General features: G+C 48.5%; 1 protein-coding gene across 1 annotated transcript in view; it reads left to right on the forward strand.

Annotated features, from left to right (window-relative positions):
* The first annotated feature begins 10,875 nt into the window (after positions 1-10,875).
* Positions 10,876-23,816, forward strand: part of RGMA (repulsive guidance molecule BMP co-receptor a) — a 49,009-nt gene continuing 36,068 nt past the window's right edge. The window contains exon 1 of the mRNA XM_015101876.3: positions 10,876-11,159. Within this exon, the coding sequence (XP_014957362.2) occupies positions 11,146-11,159 (14 nt within the window). The 5' untranslated portion in view covers positions 10,876-11,145. The remainder of the gene's footprint in view (positions 11,160-23,816) is intronic.

Genomic DNA, 23,816 nt, shown 5'->3' on the forward strand with positions numbered 1-23,816 from the left:
GAGCATCCCGAGGAGCGGTGGCTGTGCAGGCACAGGAGGGCCTAGAGGAGCTATCCCCCGTTGAAGGTCAGGAACCGTGGCGGTAAGGAGATACCCCTCGTCCAAGGTAAGGAGCAGCGGCTGTGCTTTGCTGGAGCAGCCGTGAAGAGATACCCCACACCCAAGGTAAGAGAGACCCAAGTAAGATGGTAGGTGTTGCAAGAGGGCATCAGAGGGCAGACACACTGAAACCATACTCACAGAAAACAGGTCAGTCTAATCACACTAGGACCACAGCCTTGTCTAACTCAATGAAACCAAGCCATGCCTGCGGGGCAACCCAAGACTGGCAGGTCATGGTGGAGAGGTCTGACAGAATGTGATCCACTGGAGAAGGGAATGGCGAGCCACTCCAGTATTCTTGCCTTGAGAACCCCATGAACAGTATGAAAAAGCAAAATGATAGGATACCAAAGAGGGACTCCCCAGGTCATTAGGTGCCCAATATGCTACTGGAGATCAGTGGAGAAATAACTCCAAAAAGAATGATGGGATGGAGCCAAAGCAAAAACAATATCCAGTTGTGGATGGGACTGGTGATAGAAGCAAGATCCGATGCTGTAAAGAGCAATATTGCATAGGAACCTGGAATGTCAGGTCCATGAATCAAGGCAAATTGGAAGTGGTCAAACAAGAGATGGCAAGGGTGAACATTGACATTCTAGGAATCAGCGAACTAAAATGGACTGGAATGGGTGAATTTAACTCAGATGACCAGTATATCTACTACTGTGGGCAGGAATCCCTTAGAAGAAATGGAGTAGCCATCATGGTCAACAAAAGAGTCCGAAATGCAGCACTTGGATGCAATCTCAAAAATGACAGAATGATCTCTGTTCGTCTCCAAGGCAAACCATTCAATATCACAGTTATCCAAGTCTATGCCCCAACCAGTAATGCTGAAGAAGCTGAAGTTGAACGGTTTTATGAAGACCTACAAGACCTTTTAGAACTAACACCCCAAAAAAGATGTCCTTTTCGTTATAGGGGACTGGAATGCAAAAGTAGGAAGTCAAGAAACACCTGGAGTAACAGGCAAATTTGGCCTTGGAATGCGGAATTAAGCAGGGCAAAGACTAATAGAGTTTTGCCAAGAAAATGCACTGGTCATAGAAAACACCCTCTTCCAACAACACAAGAGAAGACTCTATACATGGACATCACCAGATGGTCAACACCGAAATCAGACTGATATTCTCTGCAGCAAAAGATGGAGAAGCTCTATACAATCAACAAAAACAAGACCAGGAGCTGACTGTGGCTCAGATCATGAACTCCTTATTGGCAAATTCAGACTTAAATTGAAGAAAGTAGGGAAAACCGCTAGACCGTTCAGGTACGACCTAAATCAAATCCCTTATGATTATACAGTGGAAGTGAGAAATAGATTTAAGGGCCTAGATCTGATAGATAGAGTGCCTGATGAAGTATGGAATGAGGTTCTTGACATTGTACAGGAGACAGGGATCAAGACCATCCCCATGGAAAAGAAATGCAAAAAAGCAAAATGGCTGTCTGGGGAGGCCTTACAAATAGCTGTGAAAAGAAGAGAGGCAAAAAGCAAAAGAGAAAAGGAAAGATAAAAGCATCTGAATGCAGAGTTCCAAAGAATAGCAAGAAGAGATAAGAAAGCCTTCTTCAGCGATCAATGCAAAGAAATAGAGGAAAACAACAGAATGGGAAAGACTAGAGATCTCTTCAAGAAAATTAGAGACACCAAGGGAACATTTCATGCAAAGATGGGCTCGATAAAGGACAGAAATGGTATGGACCTAACAGAAGCAGAAGATATTAAGAAGAGGTGGCAAGAATACACGGAAGAACTATACAAAAACGATCTTCATGACCCAGATAATCATGATGACGTGATCACTAATCTAGAGCCAGACATCTTGGAAAGTGAAGTCAAGTGGGCCTTAGAAAGCATCACTACGAACAAAGCTAGTGGAGATGATGGAATTTCAGTGGAGCTATTTCAAATCCTGAAAGATGATGCTGTGAAAGTGCTACACTCAATATGCCAGCAAATTTGGAAAACTCAGCAGTGGCCACAGGACTGGAAAAGGTCAGTTTTCATTCCAATTCCAAAGAAAGGAAATGCCAAAGAATGCTCAAACTACGGCACAATTGCACTCATCTCACATGCTAGTAAAGTGATGCTCAAAATTCTCCAAGCCAGGCTTCAGCAATACGTGAACCGTGAACTTCCTGATGTTCAAGCTGGTTTTAGAAAAGGCAGAGGAACCAGAGATCAAATTGCCAACATCCATTGGATCATGGAAAAAGCAAGAGAGTTCCAGGAAAACATCCATTTCTGCTTTATTGACTATGCCAAAGCCTTTGACTGTGTGGATCACAAGAAACTGTGGAAAATTCTTCAAGAGATGGGAATACCAGACCACCTAACCTCCCTCTTGAGAAATCTGTATGCAGGTCAGGAAGCAACAGTTAGAACTGGACATGGAACAACAGACTGGTTCCAAATAAGAAAAGGAGTACGTCAAGGCTGTATATTGTCACCCTGCTTATTTAACTTCTATGCAGAGTACATCATGAGAAACGCTGGACTGGAAGAAACACAAGCTGGAATCAAGATTGCCGGGAAAAATATCAAGAACCTCAGATATGCAGATGACATCACCCTTATGGCAGAAAGTGAAGAGGAGCTAAAAAGCCTCTTGATGAAAGTGAAAGAAGACAGTGAAAAAGTTGGCTTAAAGCTCAACATTCAGGAAACGAAGATCAGGGCATCCGGTCCCATCACTTGATGGGAAATAGATGGGGAAACAGTGGAAACAGTGTCAGACTTTATTTTGGGGGGCTCCAAAATCACTGCAGATGGTGATTGCAGCCATGAAATTAAAAGACGCTTACTCCTTGGAAGAAAAGTTATGACCAACCTAGATAGTATATTCAAAAGTAGAGACATTACTTTGCTGACTAAGGTCCGTCTAGTCAAGGCTATGGTTTTTCCTGTGGTCATGTATGGATGTGAGAGTTGGACTGTGAACGCTGAGCACCGAAGAATTGATGCTTTTGAACTGTGGTGTTGGAGAAGACTCTTGAGAGTCCCTTGGACTGCAAGGAGATCCAACCAGTCCATTCTGAAGGAGATCAACCCTGGGATTTCTTTGGAAGGAATGATGCTAAAGCTGAAACTCCTGTACTTTGGCCACGTCATGCGAAGTGTTGACTCATTGGAAAGGACTCTGATGCTGGGAGGGATTGGGGGCAGGAGGAGAAGGGGACGACGGAGGATGAGATGGCTGGATGGCATCACAGACACGATGGACGTAAGTCTGAGTGAACTCCGGGAGATGGTGATGAACAGGGAGGCCTGGCATGCTGTGATTCATGGGGTCGCAAAGAGTCGGACATGATTGAGCGACTGAACTGAACTGAACCAACATGACTTGCTAATCGATGGCTGACTCCTAGAACTTCCCCCTCTTTCCTCCTGTTCCCATCAAATGCTTCCAGCTCTAATTCTGGCCCTTCTCTACCAAGGTTAATGTATACCTCCTGCATTTGGGTTCTGTTGGATGACTTGGACCATAAACTGAATCTCCCTTTCCTCAAAGCTAGCTCAAGCTGGTTTTCATTCCTTGCAACCTTGACTGAGGCTATCGAGCAATAAGAGGGACACAGCAGTGGAAATTAGCAAAACTCCAAGAGATAAGGCAGCCTGTCCAGTTCGGAACAGCAGAGCAAGGATTCAAACCCCAGGTATTCGGAGCCCGCAGCCAACACTTCCTTTTCTGTGCCATGTGCCAGACTGACGTGATGTTGCTAGCTGTTCACCAAATACCACCAGCTGTCCACCAAAACTGAAGCTCCCTTGTTCCGTGGAAAAAGATCAACAGCTGCCTAACTCTATTAATTTCCCAGCCTCCCTTGCAGCTCGGAGTGGACCTGTGACCTCACCCAGTGGACTATTAGGAGAAACGATGATGCAAGCAGAACCCATTTATTTATGGCTTTGATTATGCAAATCACCAAAAGGCTCTGGGGAGGATGGAACAATGACCTGAAAATAACCTGAATCCCAGAATGAGCACATGGAGTCTGAAGCGCCCACCAGGACTGTGAGAGAAAAAGTTTATAAATTTTATTCCTTAAGTCATATTCTTGTCCAGTCTCTTGATTACAGCATTGTAGCTTTACCCTAACTGATCTATATGTTTTTAAATGCCAGTGGCCTCTTCTGTTAAAAAATAATTCAACCCTATAAACAATACCTCCAGACAATGGGAGATCCTTGTGGCTCCCTACTCCAATCTGTAACTGAATTTTTCTTCATTTGTGGACTAGATTCAATACCTGGTGTGCTCACAGGAGTGTCTGTAAAACCCAGTTTGGGTTGGAAAACAAAATCAACAAGACCTCCACGCATGAGGTAGGAGAATTTCTTTCTTTCTTTTTTTTAATGTACTATTGTTTATGTGTAAAAAAAATTTTGAATTAAGTATTTTATTTCTTGTTCTTTATAAATGCTTAATAATTGATAAAGCAAAGTTTAAAATCATGAAAGTGTTAGTCGCTCAGTCATTTCCAATTCTTTGGGATCCCATGGGCTGTAGCCCACCAGGTTCCTCTGTCCATGGAGTTCTCCAGGCATGAGTACTGGAGTGGGTTGCCATTCCCTTCTCCAGGGGATCTTCCCGACCCAGGGATTGAGCCTGGGTCTCCTACACTGGCAGGCAGATTCTTTACCATCTGAACCATCAGGGAAGCCCCAGATCGTGAAATCTAATATTAATTCAGCTGGAAAAGAAATAGATTTTTAAATTAAGTTTATTCCAAGAGGACCAGATTCTGGGGATCAAGAGATCTGGTTTTCACAGGTTAATGAATCATTTTACTAAAGATGCTGGTTAGTCAGGGAGCGAGGTGAAAACCCCAGTTGATCAATGAGAATTTATTTATATCAGTCAAGGAGCTCCTCTCCAAAGGGTCCAAATTTGAACACCATACTAAGAGCCCCAGGGATGGCTGTGACTCGGTTGCTTCCTGGGAAGCACATCCAAATATTTAAAGGAACCCAGCAATCTCCCTGCCCTTCCCCTTGGTTCACGAACTGACAAAGCCTTCCAAAACCTACCAGAACAACATCCCATCAGCAGATCTTGCTCCGTGAACATCAAGGGCCCGTGGCTGGAGTGATAGCACTACATATTTCTCCACCAGCCTTGGCAGTGCTGCCAAATGTAGGGCCCACGCTTGCTCTGCGGAGTTGTGAGCATTGATGTTTCCAGCTTAAACCTGAGCAGGAGAGGTGGAGAAGGATGGTCAGGAAAATGGGACACATTCTTAGTGGGAAATGCACTATCTGGGGACTCAGACATGGATTCAGATCCTGACTATACCACGTGTTCATTCAGTCATCGACTTCTCTGAATCTCAGTTGTTGATAAAATAAGAATATCTGGGCCCATCTCAGAGGGTTGCTATGACAGAAAGCTATGATAAACCTATACAGTGTACTAAAAGGCAGAGACATCACTTTGCCGACAAAGGTCTGTATAGTCAAGGCTATGGCCTTTCCAGTAGTCGTGTTCAGATGTGAGAGTTGTTGGACCATAAAGAAGGCTGAGTGCCAAAGAACTGATGCTTTTGAACTGTGGTGCTGGAGAAGACTCTTGAGAGTCCCTTGGACTGCAAGGAGATCCAACCAGTCAGTCCTAAAGCCTATCAACCCTAAGTGTGGGTTGGAAGGACTGAGGCTGAAGCTGAAGCTCCAATACTTTAGCCACCTGATGCAAAGAGCTGACTCATTGGAAAAGACCCTGAAGCTGGGAAAGATTAAAGGCTAGAGAAGAAGGGGACAACAGAGGTCAAGATGGTTGGATGGCATCACCGACTCAACAGACATGGGTTTGAGCAAATTCTAGGAGATAGTGAAGGGCAGGGAAGCCTGATGTGCTGCAGTCCAGGGGGTTGGGTTGCAATGAGTCTGACACAACTTTGCGACTGAACAAAAGAGAGCACTATGAGGAGGAAGGAAGCATCTATAACATAGAATGTTCTGGCACAGTCAGCATTCAGTAAACAATAGCAAAGCCAAACCCAAACTGATCCTGCCTTGAGACAAAGAAATCGGCAAGCCTTGCCCTTCTGGCCACGTCATCATGAGGAACTGTGGTGCCAGCTGTTCCCCACTTCCTCCATTTCTGAACTGTCAAAAACAGGCTTCTGTGGATGCTGTTGTGGGGCGGGTGGCTATGCTTGCCCACCACTTTCCAGCTGTTCTCCTGCAGCTGTGGCTGCCCGAACCCTCCAGCTCTCCTCCTGGCTAAATCAGTCAGAAAAGCCTGCCTTTTCCACCACCTTATTCTATTGTCCAAAGGCATGAAACGACAGTAAAGAGATGTTTTCTTTTCTTTCTATTCCTGAGCTGATGGTTTGCTTACCTAACCAAAGAAAGAAAAAACAACCTTTATTTTGCCTTACTTTGGTCCTTACAGTGGTGTCTCAGATGATAAAGAATCCGCCTGCAATGTAGGAGACCGGGGTTTGATCCCTGGGCCAGGAAGATCCCCTGGAAAAGGAAATGGTTGCCCACGTCAGTATTCTTTCCTGAAGAATTCCCTGGACAGAGGAACCTGGCAGGCTATAGTCCTTGGGATCACACAGAGTCAGACACAACTGAGTGACTAACACAACACCAGACACCAGTGACTGGCCTGTGGGGAGAAAAGCTGCAGAGAAACAATGAAAACTAGGGCTGCTTTTCTTATAATGAGACAAGCACTGGGTTTTAGTTTAAACTTGCATACATGCTGTCAAATATGGAAAACAGTGATTTTCTCTATGGAATTTTGGGGCTCGCCCCCCATGCAAAGACACTGGTGATTGGCCCAATCGCCATCTACCCCCTTCCAAGCTTCTCATAACTTCCCAGTCTCTGTAATGAGAACTCACCCCATCCGGCACCTACCTTGATACTCCTCTGTCGTCCACTTCTACAAAGCATTTGGGTCTTCTACAGCTCTGTACCTCCCAGTACAGTCTTAGCACCCTGGGTCATGCTCCCAACAATAATGTGTCAAGATTAATAGACTCTTCTGGGTGGTTCCCCAACTCTTGTCTCTCCAAACCATCTTTTATTGACCTGCCTAAAGTGCAGCTTCACTTCCGTTATTTCTCTACTCAGTAACCTTCAATGGTTTCCTATTAGTCCCCCTGCGCTTCTCTACATGGTGGCCCTAACCTCCTTCTCCATCACATCTCTATTCCAGCCCATAAATTCCAACTAGACAAAACCATTCCTTACTGAGCTTCCCACATTTTGCTATCTCCAGGACTTTATTCATGGGGCTACCCCCCACCCTCCGCCTGGAACATTCTCTCTGCTCCCCTAACATCCACAGATTAAAATCAAGTCCACCCATCAGAGATCATCTCCAATGACACCTCTTCCATAAAGACTTGTTCCCAATCCTTCCAACTAGTGATGAACCTACCTTCTAAATCCTATGACACTGTCCGCCCCTTACCTTGTAGTGTCAACTCCAGAGAGTCGATAGCGACTTATGAGCCGCAGTCTGGTTGGGAGGGAAGGCCAGAGTCTGGCCTTAAAGCTGCATTTGCACAAACACTCTGTGACTATAATCATATGAGGACAGAGGCTGACGAAATGAAAAATGGAGCTGCTGAGGCTCTGCCCCCCACAAACCCCGGCTACTGAGACTTCACTGCTCTGCCTTCCTTTCTCCCGCTGCACTGCAAGTGTCTTATGGGCAGAGGCGGTGCTCCTCAAGTAAGTGCCTGCTCCAGGGTCCAGCACAGTCCAGCTGTAGAATAACTGCTTGACACAAAACGCGCTGGGTTTATCAGAGCAGGCAATGCCTCTGCGATGCAACCCACTCCGCGTGGCTTCTTCAGGTCTATGCCGAACGAGTCAAGTCCTCAGCATCCACTCCCTCCTTGTGTCTCACTGAAGCCAGGTGTGGGACAGCCAGTCCCTCTCTAAGAGGCTCCTATGACAGCTCCTGACCTGCTTCTCCTTTAAGCCTCACTTTTACTTTTGAACCTGAATTTACCCAGAAAATCATGACAAAGTGGTACCCAATCCAAAGTGACAGTCGAGGTGCCAGCCCTCAGTGGAGAGCCACGCCAGTTCACTGCACACTGCCAGCTGGGAAGCAGCCTTGATCAGCTTCATCGGGAATTTACTTTCAGAGGGCGCACTCTCGCCTACAGGTGCCACCCCTCGCCAGAAACAACTCGGCGCTCCACACCCCAGTAACACAGGGCTCCCTGCACTGGGGGGTGGCGCCTCCTCCCAAAGGCTCCAGCCCGATCAGCCTCACCCACACGGCACTCTTCCCAGCAGACTAAGGCTCACTGTGGAAACCAGAAGCTTGCGCAAGGGACTTGGATTGAGCATCCAGGGCTGGACCTATCCCTTGCAAACAAGAGAAAAGAAAAAAGTAGCCGAGAAGGGGTGAAACCCCAGCCCTCCCATTCTCCTCTATAAATGTAACCTCTCCCAGCAACTCTGTACATGGAACAAGAGAGAAACTTACAGATATTAATCTCAGGCTGCATTAGACCTTCACTCCCCTCCCCACCCCTTTCTTCATAATGGCTTTAATTTTTTTTTTTTAACTCTTGGACCCAGGTGAGCCCATTTCCTGTTCATCTTTTTCAAGAAATTCAGATCCTTTGCAGGAAAGAAAGACAAGCATTCCCTGGAACTTGATATTAGGAGTGTTTCTAGATGGTTGGTTGAGAGCATGGACATTTGTTCATTTGCACCCTAAACACACTCCATGGCCTCATTTAAGTCTGACTGCTCATGTGTGCATTGCAACTGCCTTTGCCTGGTTCCAACTTAATCAAGCACTTTAATGAGTAACATTCATATTCGTTGTCTCCTCCACAGGAGCCGGTGCTCATCAAGGTAAATAGCAGCTAGCTGTCTCTACGGCCTTTGGTTAAGCTGGAAATCATCTGTCCTCATCTAGACAGTGAACTGTTTGTCTCCCAAGAAGGGAAAACCCTGCTGGGTCCTTTCCAAAGGTTTCATTTTAAAATGTTTCCACTTACAGATCTTTTTAAAATGACAAGGGAGTTGGACAAGCAGTAAGAAATTGTCTATTTGGGTGATAGCAATTCAGAGATTCTTGTGGCATGCCTGTCAAGTGCTAGGCACCATACTAAATGCTGGGGACGCAATGAGGACCCCAAGTGGTCCAGACTCCTGCCCTCAATGTGCTTACCGTCTGATGGGAGAAGAACACACTAGGTAAGGGTCATGTTAACCAGTGCATAACTGCAAAGTGAGATCACTATTAGGAAGGGAAACATGTGGTGCTGGAATAGCCATTCCCTAAGGAGGAGAGGTTAGAGCTGAGTTGAAAGACAGAGGAAGGAAGAAATCAAGTTTTCACCAACTGTTAGGGCTGGATCTCTCCCCCTCCTGCTCCCTCTCCCAACATCTAGTACAACTCCTCTATTTATAGGTGAGGAAACTGAGGCCCAACAAAGCTAAAACTCTTGCCCAAGGTCAGAGCTAATTATAGAAACCAGCGATCCCAATACCCAATCTCTTCCTGCTAAATCACATGGATTTTATTTATATCCCAGCTATAGACTGTCTCAATGCCAGTAAAACACAGAATGTAGAGTTCAAACCACATCCCTCAGGACCACAAGCATAAACAACGATCACGTTTTAATGTAGATAATACCTTTTTATTTTGCAAATCCAGAGGTCTCATCACATCCAAATCCAAAGACAGCTTGTTTTCTGTTAAAAAAAAAAACAACAAAAACGCCAAGGGCATCACCCCGTCTGAAATGCGCTGGCCAATTTCTCCAGCCGCGCAACGCTAACAGGGGCGTGAGCTGTGTGCTCAGGCTGACTTCAGGGCCCAGCTGCAGTTTCAGATTTTGCGGGGCGATGGGGTGGCTCCTTGTGTGTCGCTGCAGGGATCCAGATCTTTCTCCGGATTCTGCACGCCTCTGGGGAATTTATCACAGCTCAAGTGGCCGTGTTCTCGCCAGTGTGTGCGTGCGCCGCGCGGTAAAACATTTCTTTTGAAAAGCCCGTGAGAATCCACTTGCAATCCGCGCGTGTGCGGGTAAAAGGGCAGAGCAAGGAGTAGAAAGACCCGCAGCGGAGCACACCCGACCCGAGGTGACCGCTGGGGAGCGGCTGCAAGGTGGAGGGGACGTGGCGCGGTCGTCTTTATTCTCTAGATATGGCTCAGCTTTGTACGCAGCAACGTATTCGTGCACTACACATTTAACATACGTGTGTTAGTTTTCCAACAGAAGAGTCTTAAAACAAACATCTCAGTCTGCAACTAACGTGTGTCTCTGGAGAAAGCAGCGGCGTTTCTCCTGGAAGCGAAGGTCTATTCCAGAAACCTCAGAGCAACTGCTCCCGACCCCGCCCCGGTCCCTGACCCTTGGACCACCTTGGAAAGGATGATGGAAACGTGCTCTCCAGGGCATCCCAGCGGGACATTAGGAAAGTTGGAGGCGCCTCGAGGGTCGCCGCACTTGTCCCCCGCGCCCCCCTGACCCGGGCGCGGTTTAGGGAAGTCTCGATTTGCAGCGTGCGCACTCCCAGCCCACCCCTCAACCGGTGCTGATGCGGGAAGGTGCGGCCGCGGAGGGCAGGGCAATCCGAGTCCGCACCGCCGCCTCCTCTCCCGCCCCCCTCCCCGCGGGCCCCGCCCGCCTCGCCCCCCGCCCGCGCCCCGGGCGCCCGGCCCGCCCCCTCCCCTCCGCGCGCAAACGAACCTCGCGACGCCGAGCGCTCGGCGGCGGCGGCGGGCGGGGGCCGGGCGAGGGAGGGGGCTGGCCCGAGCAGCCCGACTCGGCAGTCGTCTCCCGAGCGCCGGCTGCGCCTCCGAGCCTCTGGGCTGGGGAAGCACTCGCCGTTCGCTCTCGGGCCGGCTCCTCCAGGCGCTCGCAGGCATGCAGCCCGGGAGCAAGCGGCGCGCCCCGGGCCGCTGCTGAGCCGGCCGGGGTGGCGGGGACCAGCGCCTGCCGAGCCCCTCCCACCTTGCCCCGAGGCCGAGAGCGGCGCCCAGGCACCCCCTCTTCTCCCGCCGCCCGGCCAGCGCCACCCCCCGCGGGCTGCAGGGGCTCATGCAGCCGCCAAGGTAAGCGCGCGCCGGGAGCCTGACCGACCCGGCTCTGACAGCCCCGAGGCGCCGCCGCCGCCACTTGCCCGGGCCACCGCACCGCTTTGGTACCCCCCCGCCAAACCACCCAGCGCCTCATCTTGCTTTCATCTTGCCCAGATTTGGAGCTTTGCTGCGCCTCGATCGCTTGAGCTCTTGGCAGCAGTAAAGTTTTTGTGGTTTGGTATTTGTTCTTTTTTTTCCCCTAAAATGCTCTCCCCCGGCTGCCCGCAGCGCGCGCGGTTGGGCACACCCGGCGACCGTCTGTACCACTTGCGCGTGCTGGGAGCTCCGTTTCTCCCGCGCGGCCACCTCCTCCTCGGGCGGCCCTTCCGATCGGCCCGCGGGGCCTGGGACCGAGCGGGCCACCCGGCCGTCCCGCCGTGAGCTTTCACCGGCCGGACTCGCCCGAGCCGCGTCCCCCTGCCCTGCGCCAGGCTACCTAGTTAGAGCCGCGGCTCGAGCGCCGGCCCCGGGGCCGTAGACGCTGCGCTCCGTGTGGGCTCGGGTCCGAGCTGTCCCTTGCCTGGAAGGGCAGGTGCGCAGGAAGATGAGGGGCTTGGGCTGAGTGCTTAAGGGGTAGGATCCCGGGGGGCCCTGGTGGTCCTAAGCGGACAGGTGGACCCGGCGAGCTCCGAGCAGAGAAGGCTCCGCGCGTGGTTCGAGCCGTGGCCCATCCCAGGGGAAGCACCGGGGCAGGGAAACAGGTGTACCCAGGGGGAGGGCCGATGAGGGGGCCTGTGCAATTCTTGACTGCAGCCTGTTAATGCGATTGCGTTGGATTTGCTCGGACGTAGAGTCAATTCCCCCAGATTTAGATTTTTTTTTCTTTTCTTTTCTTTTTTTTTTTTTTCCCTGATGGGAGCCTGAGAGCTGCTATTATGTGATGTGGTTTCGGAAGGCGTCGGACTGTATTTATTTTTATAAATCGGGTGTCTTGCGGATGGATTAGGGGACATCGCGCCATCTAGCGGAAATGATGAGCCGCGCGTTTCTTTTAGGCCTCGAAGTTGGATGTTCTCAAAGTGGGAGACTCAAAGTGGGCGTCTCTCTGGGAGGCAGGAGGTAACTCAGGGACGAGTTTTCCCCGCTGTATTTATTTACCTTCCGGCTGAGCTGAAGCGCAGCGACGACAGAGCTCCGCGCGCCCAGCTTATGGGTCAGAATCGCAGGTCGCACTGAGTGGCAGGCTTTCACCTGGAGAAGATCCGTCACCTTCTCCTCTGGCTTTAGGGTCCTCTCTCACAAGCATAGGGCTTCCCGGGTATCTCAATAGTAAAGAATCCATCTGCCAATGCTGGAGACGCAGGAGACGTGAGTTCCATCCCTGGGTGGGGAAGATCCCCTGGAGGAGGAAATGGCAACCACTCCAGTATTCTTGCCTGGACAACTGCATGGACGGAGGAGCCTGGCGGGCTAGAGTACGTGGGGTCGCAAAGCGGGGACGTGACTTGGCCACTGAGCACACACAGCACAAACATGACCTAGAATGTTACCAGCGGTGAGCTTGCGCCTGTTCTCTGGACACGCGTCCAGAAATTGGCACAACCTGTGCATGGAAGGTGACCTTTTCCTGTGCATCACAGACACGAGGGATTTGTCAGGGGAGTCTTGAGCCCTGACCCCCTAGAAAAGAGATGGGCTGTGCTCTGGAGGGCAGCTGAAGGAGAACTGGAAAAGAGTCTGGCACAAATCCATCCAGGAGAGGTATAATATACAAAAATGGCTTTTTTTTTTTTTTTTTTTTTTGTGCAGAGACTTCCTGCTGTTCCACTCCCAGGGCAGGCAACAAGCAGGCCTCCTTTATAAGAGACGTGATCCCCAATTAGCAACTGGGGCAGACTTTGTTGGATGGCAAACAGAGCGGACAAAGGCTGTGGGTGGGGCACCCACACAGCCAGGCGGGCTCCACGGCCTCTCGGAGCCTGGTTTTTGCTGCCACCTTCCAGGCCAGATGATATTAGCAATGAGCTGGACTCTCCCTGTTCTGAAGGGTCAGCCGGTTCCTTATAGAGCAGTGTGGTGCTCTTCTTGTGGGGAGGGTCCTTGCCCCCCTTGAGAGCATCTGAGCTCTGGTGATGGTGAGGGAGGTCCCCAGCATCCTTTTTTCAATAACCCTGCTCCCATCCTTTACCTCTCAGGCGGTAGACAGGCACTTATGCTCTGAACAGACATTCCAAATGAGAGGCGGCTTCTCCGCTCACTCCCCACGCTATTGCAAACTGTGTCCCCCTTTGCAGGTGTTTAGTTAATAACTAGATTTAGGACAAAAAGGGTCTTGCCGTAATCCGGCATCTTATTCAAAGAGGGCTTCTGTGACCTTCGCTAGGAAACCTCTGTCTGCTTTCTCTCCTTCCAAGCCTCTCTGAGGCCTGATTCCATCCTTCCCCAGTGTGTGTAATAATAAACAGTGGAGGATGAGAAGCCCCTAGCTCACACGCCCCTTGACTTGGCTTTTAAACCAGCCCATGGGGGCCAGATAGAGGAGTCCTTAGGTGAGGAGATGCGAAACAAAATGATTAGGCACAGAGCGTTCCTAACACAGGGACAGGGCGGCCGGCTTTCAAGTCTCACAGTGATGCTCGCTGCTTCCAGGGAAGCGGTCAGGAAGAGGTGCTGGCGTTTCCGCCTCCCAAAACTGATGCCTTAGAGAGGTGAAGAGGTGTAGCCAAGGTTCTGCAAGTTTAAAGGGCTTTTTTCCTTCAGCCTTGCTTCCAAGCGAATTAAACTCAAGCGCTTGCTTTTGCCAAGTAGTAGGAGTAGTCTGTTGCTCAGTCGTGTCCGACTCTTTGTGACCCCGTGGACTGCAGCCTACAGGCTCCTCCCTCCATGGGATTCTCCAGGCAAGAGTACTGGAGTGGGTTGCCATTTCCTTCTCCAGGGGATCTTCCTGACCCAGGGATAGAACCCGAGTCGCCTACATTCCAGGCAGACGCTTTAACCTCTGAGCCACCAGGGAAGCCCAAGTATGGTCCCCAAATTAAGTCATGTCTTAGGGGGATACTCTCTCCCAAAGTCTGCCACCCAGGAAGAGAGGCAGGATACACCCAAATGAAACTGATCCTAGAGTTGCAGGCTTATTGGCATCTCTTCCATGAAACGAAAGGGCACCCCTCCTTAAAGATCACTGTTCTAGAACTTGACTTATAACACCACCGAGTGTAAGTTCACCCAACTTTTAAGTGTCTGCAGTGTCCCTGTGGCTCTCAAGGAGAATGGCTTTGCTTTTCAAAGAACATTCATTGTTTATTCATTCAACAAACCTAACAGAGACTTAACTTAAAGAGGGGAGATCCAGCCTTTCAGATGACAGGCCTCTCCTTTCCTCATTTTGACTGAGTGACAGTTTCAGCCTCCCTTCCCTTAACAACGTTGCTCTGAAGAGCGATGAACAGGACGGTGGAAAAAATTAAGGACTGCCTTGCCCAGTGTGCAGACAAAGTCAGTCAGAAGTCAGTTTCCTTGGTGAAAAAATGAACATCTTTTAAAAGGATGACAGTTTCTTAGCCAGATCTGACCCATAAGGAGAAAATGCTATATCACATTAGAGCCTAAGGATCAGGAGGCAAGAATGCCCACTGAGGTGTGAAACTCTATAATTCTAAGGACCGGAGGAAAAAGAAATTTGTGATTTGGGCAGAAATTGGGGGAAAAAAATGCCAAATGCAAATATCTTTTATACCCCTTTTGAAAGATTTAAGAATTTGTCTCTGCAGCTTAGAGGGTAAAGAATCTGCCCACAATGTGAGAGACTCAGGTTTGATCCCTGGGTCGGCAAGATCCCCTGGAGAAGGGAAGGACTGCCCACTCCAGTATTCTTGCCTAGAGAATTCCATGGACAGAGGGCTATAGTCCACAGGGTCGCAGAGAGCTGGACATGATCGAATGGCTAACAGTTTCCATCAATTCTGCAACCATTGTGGAGAAGGAAATGACAACCCACTCCAGTATTCTTGCCTGGATAATCCCATGGACAGAGGACACCAGGCTCTGGTGGGCTCCAGTCCATGGAGTTGCAGGAGTCAGACACGACTTAGCAACTAAACCACCACCACCAAAAGATTAAAAATCACTGCTACTTGACAAACATAAATGCGTGCTGCTGCTGCTAAGTCGCTTCAGTCCTGTCTGACTCTTCGCAACCCCATGGACTGCAGCCCACCAGGCTGCCCTGTCCCTGGGATTCTCCAGGCAAGAACACTGGAGTGGGTTGCCATTTCCTTCTCCAATGCATGAAAGTGAAAAGTGAAAATGAAGTTGCTCAGTCCTGTCCGACTCTTCGCAACCCCATGGACTGCAGCCCACCAGGCTCTTCCGTCCCTGGGATTCTCCAGGCAAGAGTACTGGAGTGGGTTGCCATTGCCTTCTCCGTGTGCTACATACCTTATAAAATTATTATATCCAGATTTACTACAGTAAAGAATGAAAGTGCTGCAGATACTGTTTATGTAGAAAACTATGACAAAATTGCCAGTTGAGTTTACTTTTCTTTTTTCGATTGTTTTGTTTAAAGCAACACTCCAAGATGAAGAGCTTTCAGAAATCAGGATCCTGGGTTGTCAGAGTCTGAAAATCTGGCAGAAAGTTAAAAACAAAAGATTCCGTCAACAATCTGGTAAAATACAGCTAGGTCTTTTAGACTCCGTGTCCTTCACAGGACCCGTAGCAGGATGAGCCTATACGAGTTCACTTCTATCTCACCAGGGCATCTTGTGGGCTTCCCAAGTGGCGCTAGGGGTAAAGAACCCGCCTGCCAATGCAGGAGCCGAAAGAAACTCAAGATCGATCCCTGGGCCGGGACGATCCCCTTGGAGGAGGGCATGGTAACCTACTCCAGTATTCTTGCCTGGAGAATCCTGTGGACAGAGGAGCCTGGCGGGCTGCAGTCCCTGGAGTTGCAAAGAGTGGGACACGACTGAGCAACTGAGCATGCCCACACGCACAGGAACAAATCTGCTGGGCTGCTGAGGGTTTAGCTAAGCTACCCCGTGGTATCGCTGCCTCTGCATCTGTTTTGTTCTGCTAGGAGGGCTGTGGGGAGCTTAAATTGACACCAGCCCCCTCATGCAAGTGCACGCCATGATCCACAGTCTCTCCTTCTCCCCAGACCCCACTGCTTGTGCCCCTCCTTAGCTGAGACCCCCTTCTGGCTCACTAGAAGCCCACTTTGTTGGTTTGAATTGACCAGTCTGGCCTTAGGTCAGGAACCCCGGCACCCTCTACCCACGGCCCCTAAAGGTGTGTGCCCCGAGTCCTGTCTCTCTGTTCACCCTTGGCCGTGACCTCCCCGTGTGGCCCCGTGAGGTACAGCAGGTCCGTCCTGCAGGACTGGTGAGTGGTCACATCCTTATTTCAGTTTGTCCCGTGGTGAACCGTGGCTTCCCATCTGGCAGCCGGCGAGCCACTGACAGTGGATACACCCCACACCAGAGCGGGGGTTTGACAGATCCTCACACAAAAGCACGTGGGAGTGCGAGTTTCATCCACAGAGTCGTAACAGCTACCAGGTTTCCTCAAAACAGCGGGTACCTTGAAGAGAGTGAGAATTCGTGTTTGTTTGGAAGTTTGGGTACATAACTCTCATTTGTGTGCTGAGTTGTGCTTAGTCACTCAGTCGTGTCTGACCCTTTGCGACCCCGTGGACTGTAGCACGCCAGGCTCCTCCGTCCATGGGATTCTCCCGGCAAGAATACTGGAGTGGGTTGCCATGCCCTCCTCCAGGGGATCTTCCCAGTCCAGGGATCAAACCCAGGGCTCCCTTATTGCAGGTGGATTCTTACCATCTGAGCCACATTTAATTTACTATTCTTTATAGAAAAGAGGTAAAATATAAATAATAAATAGATTTTTAGTACAACTGTGTTTTCTCACATGGGCTTCCATTTATGCAAGCACAAAGAAATACAGAGCTTATAGGAGTTCCCGGGTGGTCTCGTGGTTGGGATTTGGTATTTTCACTGCTGTGGTCCAGGTTCAATCCCTCAGTCAAGGAACTGAGATCCTGCAACCTTCGTGGTGTGGCCAAAATTTAAAAATTGAAACTGTAGCGCTTGAGGACTAGCTCACCTGTAGACGTGAGAAGGTCCACGGTCGCTTCCCTCACAGGTCCAGACCTGCTAATAATTCCTCACTGCTAGGTTTGGTAGGTCATTTCTACTACAGAACAAGGAGTTCATGGGAGCTTATGTTGTTTTGCATCAGTCAGTACAGCTAAAATAGTTGGAAAGTCAAATTTCTGAATGCCAGTTTCAAAGTGCTCCCCTTACTATCCTTGGTTTTGTATCCTTGGGTATCTCAAGGTCATGTGGTAAGGAAAAGCTTGATGCGAACCTCTTCCATGTGGTGAGGTTTTACATTGCTTTGACTTTTCTCTGCTGAGAGCATTTTGAGAAAAGAGATTCCTACACTCCAAGCATCTGGTTTCTTCGTGAGCAAATAGATGCTATTGGCAGAGCCTGCTGACTTCAGGGGTGCGTTGCTAGGGAACGTATTGCTCCCTACATGTACGCACCTGGGCCAAGAGTCAGTGAGGGTAAACAAACCCAAGCCCAGACGACACCCGAATCAAACCAAGGTGGCTCCCAGGCCTTCCCTTTCTGGGTCAGTGACCAAGCTCTAGGTGGAAGCCCATCTGATTTTGAATTTAAGACAGGCTCTGAATGGCTTGAGGTCTGAAGGGACTGCAGTGCATTGATACTGTAGATAGCAGTCCCTAAACATCTTGTTGTCTAATATTTACCTGTCGGTCAGAGCCTGTCGGCTTCGCGGGTGGCTCAAGTGGTAAAGAACCCTCCTGCCAATGCAGACAGGAGATGAGGGTTCAGTCCTTGGATCAGGAAAGACCCCCTGGAGGAATAAATGGCAACCCACTCCAGAACTCTTGCCTGGAGAATCCCAGGGACGGAAGAGCCTGGTAGGCTGCAGTCCATGGTGTCTCGAAGAGTCTGACACCACTGAGCGACTTCCCTTTCACTTTTCACTTTGATGCATTGGAGAAGGAAATGGCAACCCACTCCAGTGTTCTTGCCTGGAGCATCTCAGGGACGGGGGAGCCTGGTGGGCTGCCGTCTATGGGGTCGCACAGAGTCGGACATGACTGAAGCGACTCAGCAGCAGCAGCAGCAGCAAATGCTCTATGAAAACTTGACCTAAAAATACCTGAAAGAAAGAAAAAAAATCTCTATTTCAACTTCCTAAGTTTTTGTGGGGATAGAGTAGGGGAGATGGTTCTAGAAAATTTTTCTTTTCTTAAAACATTTTAATATCTTTCTTTGTTTATGGAAAACAGTATATCCCTAAACATGTGCGCATCTCTAATCATGAGCCATCATTATATATATGGAGCGTATTATCTGACTAACAGGAAAAAGTAAACCCTGGTGAAAATGAGAAATAAGTATGATTTGGTGGGAAATACATCGGACTTGGCACCGCAAGACCTGGGTTTGAACCTCTCCCTGCCATTTATGTTCTCAGTGACCTTGGACAAGTCACTTAATCTCCCTGAGCCTCAGTCTCCTCATTTTGAAACAGCTGTGTCCATCACATTGTTGAAACAACCCTACAGTTACGTGGGAGACTTTGTCTTATAGTGGCTGCTCAATAAAACTTGAGTATAACTGAGTTCTAATGCACTTAGAACCCACCCAGAGGTCAATGCTATCTAAAAGTCATTGGGCACTAATTCAGAAAGATAACATGTACCCCACTATTCATAGCAGCATTACTTACAATTGCCAAGATGTCAAAGCATTTGCAGCAACATAGATAGACTTGGAGGGCATTATGCTAAGTGAAGTACATTGGACAGAGAAAGACCAATGCTGCATCACGCCGCTTACATGTGGAAGTTTAAAGATACAGCAGACCAGTGAACGTAACAGAATAAGCAGCAGCCTCGCGGGTAGAGAGAACACACCGTGGTTGTCAGTGGGGGTCGGGGGTGGGGGGTACGAAGCACTGGGTGTGAGATAGGCTGTAAGGATGTACTTGCCCAACAGGAGAAATAGAGCCGATATTTTGTAATAATTGTAAATGGAGCATGACCTTTACAAATTATATAAAAAGTAACTTTTTAATTAAAAAAAAAAACAAAATAAAAGTCCTTGGGGGAATTCTGCCGATTTCCCCCCAATTCCCACACCTCCAAAGGCTCCTAACCTATAGTAGACACTTTGTCACAATCGAAACGATGGTTCTTATTGGAAATATAAGACCAACATTGGCAATTACTCATCAACACTTGCCCTGTTCCTAGCATCTGTTCTCAGCGGTCTACCACTGTGTTAACTGGTGCGATCTTCACAATCATCCTAGAGGCGGCCAAAGTATATCCCCGTTTTCCAGTCGGGATAACTGAGGTTTACAGGATCTGTTTAGACTTTATGTTCTTGACCAGCGTGCTATCCTGACTCTCTAAGGTAAAAGTGAAGACAGTCACTCAGCCTCCAACCAATTAAACAAAGAAAACCATGGTGGTGGAGAAAATGTCACGTAAAGCAGTACACTGGTTTTTTCCTAGATTGGCACCCTTCCCCCCCACCCATCAGCTGGGGATCTTCTTTATTTCAGCTTTGTATTACCCATTCTAAACAGTTTTGAACTTGATGAATAACTTGGTTATCTGTTCCTATTGCTAAATGCCTATGGTATTTGTGCTTGGCACCAGCTTGTTCATTAATCCAGATACCGTGGCCTTCTGCTGGTTGGGAGAGATGCAGACGCACTGTCAGTTCAAACAGTTGCCATTTGGTGGATAAATGGGTCCAAGCTGGTTCTTCTCCCAAGAACTTACTGGAATGAGAAGAGGAACATGCTGGGTGGTCTGTTCTCCCTTAGAGGAACCTGGGGCATCTTAGTATAGGCACCCCAAAGTTGTTTTAAAACAAGAGGCTACTAAGTGTTTTCAAGGTGTGGTTTCAGGTATACGGTCATATTGCTGGGAATGATTGCTGAAGAATTTCATGCTGGCACTAAAACATACAAATGTCACTTTTCAAATAACATTTTGTACTTGCTCATCAACATTTCGCTTGGGGGAACCCAGAAATCGTCCAGATGGGGCCCCAGAGTGGCTCCTCGGAGTCAGGTATGGGCAAGGCCATTTAGTTACAGAGCTAATACCTGGTCACTGAATCCCTAGAGATACCAGACTGTGAAGCTGGGAGACACCACCCCCCAGGGGAGTGGGGCACCCAGGTCATGATTCTGTAGATTGAGAAGCTGTGGGTCCAGAGATAGGATGGGACAGGGGCCACACAGCTAGACGTAGAACTGCCCCAAACCCCAGGTCTCGCTCTTTCTCCATATCCACTTCAGTGTCTAAAAATTCTCAATCTCGGACTTCCCTGGCAGTCCAGTGGTTAAGACTGCGCACTTCCACTGCGCAGGTTCAATCCCTAGTAAGGAAGCTAAGATCCCGCATGCCGCACCGTGCCGCCAAAAAAAGAAAATAAATAAAAACTCTCAATCTCAACCCTGACAAGTAAGCAATTCGCAAATGCTATCACTCCGTGCTGACCTTTGCAGGCAGAATTGGCAGCTGTAGCCCAACTAGCAGGTGTGTGCTGGAGTCACGGATAAGACCTGGAGAGGAAAGTGAGGAAGACTTTCATAAATGAAACTCCAACTATATGCTGGTTGACAATCCCATCTAGGGAGAAAGGGAAGATGTAGCGAAGGCATGAACGGAGCTACTCCAGGAGCTTACTGAGAGTCTCAGCGGCCAAGAAGGAGAGGCAAAAAGAGGTGAAAGAAGGGGCTTACATTATGGAAATGTGACCCCAGAAACTGTTAGATCATCTGAAGGCCTCCAGCTCAGCCGGAGATGAGACTGGGGCATCTCAAAGGGAATCCTTCCTTCTGTCCTGAGTGAGATGAGCACGTATTAATAGATGGACAAGGGTCAGTAGAGGCGGACAGAAAACCCACCATCTCTGTGCCTGGGCAGGAGCCAGTGAGCTCATCAGAGGTGGCAGGTGACTGCTGGGAGTCACCCAGACCTGCCCAAACCCCACTCAGCCAGCTGGATGACCTGACGCAGATTATTTACCTTCCACCTAAGTTGGGCTAAATGTGGATTTACTAACTTACAGATGAGAGAAGACAGAATACATGTTTTTGAAAATGGGAATTAAGTCCAGGAGAAAAAGAGGATGTAATTTTTTAAAGGCAGCTTGCATTCCTCACATGGACTATTTTATTTATTTTCATTTATTTTTAAAGTGGGGTATAGCTGACTCTACCAACATAGGTCCATATAGTCAAGGCTATGGTCTTCCTGGTCACATACAGTTGTGAGAGCTGGACTGTAAAGAAGGCTGAGCACTGAAGAACTGATGCTTTCAAACTGTGGTGCTGGAAAAGACTTCCTGAAACTCCCTTGGACAGCAAGGAACTCAAACCAGTCAATCTTAAAAGAAATCAACCCTGACTACTCACTGGAAGGAGACTGATGCTGAAGCTGAAGCTCCAGTATTTTGGTCACCTGATGCAAACAGCCAACTCATCACGGATGCAATGGACATGAGCTTGGGCAAACTTTGAGAAATGGTGAGGGACAGGGAGGCCTGGCGTGCTGCAGTCCCTGGGGTCGCAGAGTCAGCCACTACTGGGCAACTGAGCAACAGCAACATAGCTGGCGTACAGTATCATATGTTACAGGTGTATAATATAGCGATTCACAGTTTGTACACGTCTTTCTCCATCCGTACTTATTACAGAATATTGGCTATATCGCCCATGTTGTACAATATACCTTGAAGCTTTTTAATGCTTAATAAGTTGTATCTCTTAATTCCTTACCCCTGTCGTGCCCCTCCCCACTCCCTTCTCCCCACAAGTAACCCTTAGTTGGCTCTCTGTGAATCTGAGTCTGCTTCTTTGTTCACATGGACTGTTTTATATTTAAATCTCTCTGTACGGACGTATATCCCCTTTGGCTGGGGAACTCAGTTCTTAATCTCTTCAGCTCCTGCCACGAGTGGAGGGACTTTACAGGGCTACTTCACTGAGAGACAGAATGAAATAGGAAATACCTGCTGGGGAGGGAGCATTTGGGGGCTTGCTAATACTTTTTGGTAAAATGATAGCTAGCTAGCTAGAGAAATCGATTGCTCGATTGGTTTTATGTGTGCTTATATGCATACGGAAATATCTAAAAAGATACGCATGTAACTGTAAATAGTCATGACCTCCAGGGATAGTGAGTTGATTTCATTTAACAGGAAATTGACTTTTTTTAACATGTGTATAATACTGTTTCAATCTCTTGAAATAAATTTGATGTTAGATTGAAGAACACAGAAAGTCCAGGAAATTTGCTCTCTGTTTTCTTTAAAAAAAAAAAAAAAATCCTTTTTATATCTTTCCAGCACCGTGAATATGCACATACATGTCTACCAGCAGAGGTGTGCTTCTGGAAGGTTCCGGGGCAGACACTCCACGCAGATGTAATGCTAACGTAGTCCTCCAAGGAGGACCCCTGAGCGGGGGTGCCACCCCACGGGGCAGTCCGGTGTGCTTTGCTCACAAGGTGGGACTTTGGCAGACGGTGTTCCAGTCTGGAGGCCAATAGTGATGTAGCTGTCACCATACCTGGTGCTAATCATGTCTTGCTCTGCAGTCAGTGGGCCAGTTCCTTAAAGAAGCTACTGACAGAGACCCCAGTTCTGAAAGACTCCCCAGCTTTGTTAAGTCCCAAGTTGATTTGTGGCAACCGAATGGGAGATAAACATGAGGCTCCTGAGACACCACACAAACACCCCTCTCAAGAGTCCTCAAAACTAGAATTCTTCATCTCCACATCTGACTGCCCCCCCCCACCCCGGGGTTCCAGGAAGGGGAGCCGAACTGTCTGCTGCTCATCTGAGAACCCCCAAAACCTGCTCAGAGCCCAGTACTCAGTGCGTGTTTGTTGAATGAATGAAACAGGAAAACTCATTAAAAGAATCTGCCTTGTAGCAGTGGAGGGATCTTACTGACCTGATCATAGACATTAAAAGACACGTGAGGAGTATTAGTTGCTCAGTTGTGTCCAACTCTTTGCGACCCCATGGACCATAGCCCACCAGGCTCCTCTGTCCGTGAGATTCTCCAGGCAAGAATACTGGAGTGGGTGCCGTTCCCTTCTCCAGGGCATCTTCCCCACCCAGAGACTGAACCCGGGTCTCTTGCATTGTAGGTGGATTCTTCACCATCTGAGCCATCGGGCAGGCAAAAGACACGTCCAAGAGCAAATAAAATCTGCTAATGTGTTAAATCCATTGAGAGGTTTCAAAGAGAAAGTGAAATATTTATTCAGTTTCTAAAGAGAGCCATTGGAATGTCAGGGAAAGGTGTGTTTCAAAAAATCCATCAAAATATTGTAAAAAAAAAAAAATGCATGTTTTAATTAGTACGAATAAGTGTCCCTCAGGGTGAGGGACAGAGCTCAGAACCAAGAAAGCAGTGTGCACACAGAGAGAAAGGAAGCCTGAAGCAAAGGAAAAAAAACCAACCAGATAAGCCAAAACGGGAACACGCTCTAAGCTTTCCAGAGTCAACGGTAAAGAGGTCTCTTGATGCCAGAGTAAGGACAGTGAGGACCATACTTTGGAAGAAGAGAAGCAGGGAGATTCCTAAGTTGTCATGGAAACA

This window comes from Ovis aries, chromosome 18, assembly GCF_016772045.2.
Source record: "Ovis aries strain OAR_USU_Benz2616 breed Rambouillet chromosome 18, ARS-UI_Ramb_v3.0, whole genome shotgun sequence".
Lineage (NCBI taxonomy): Eukaryota > Metazoa > Chordata > Mammalia > Artiodactyla > Bovidae > Ovis > Ovis aries.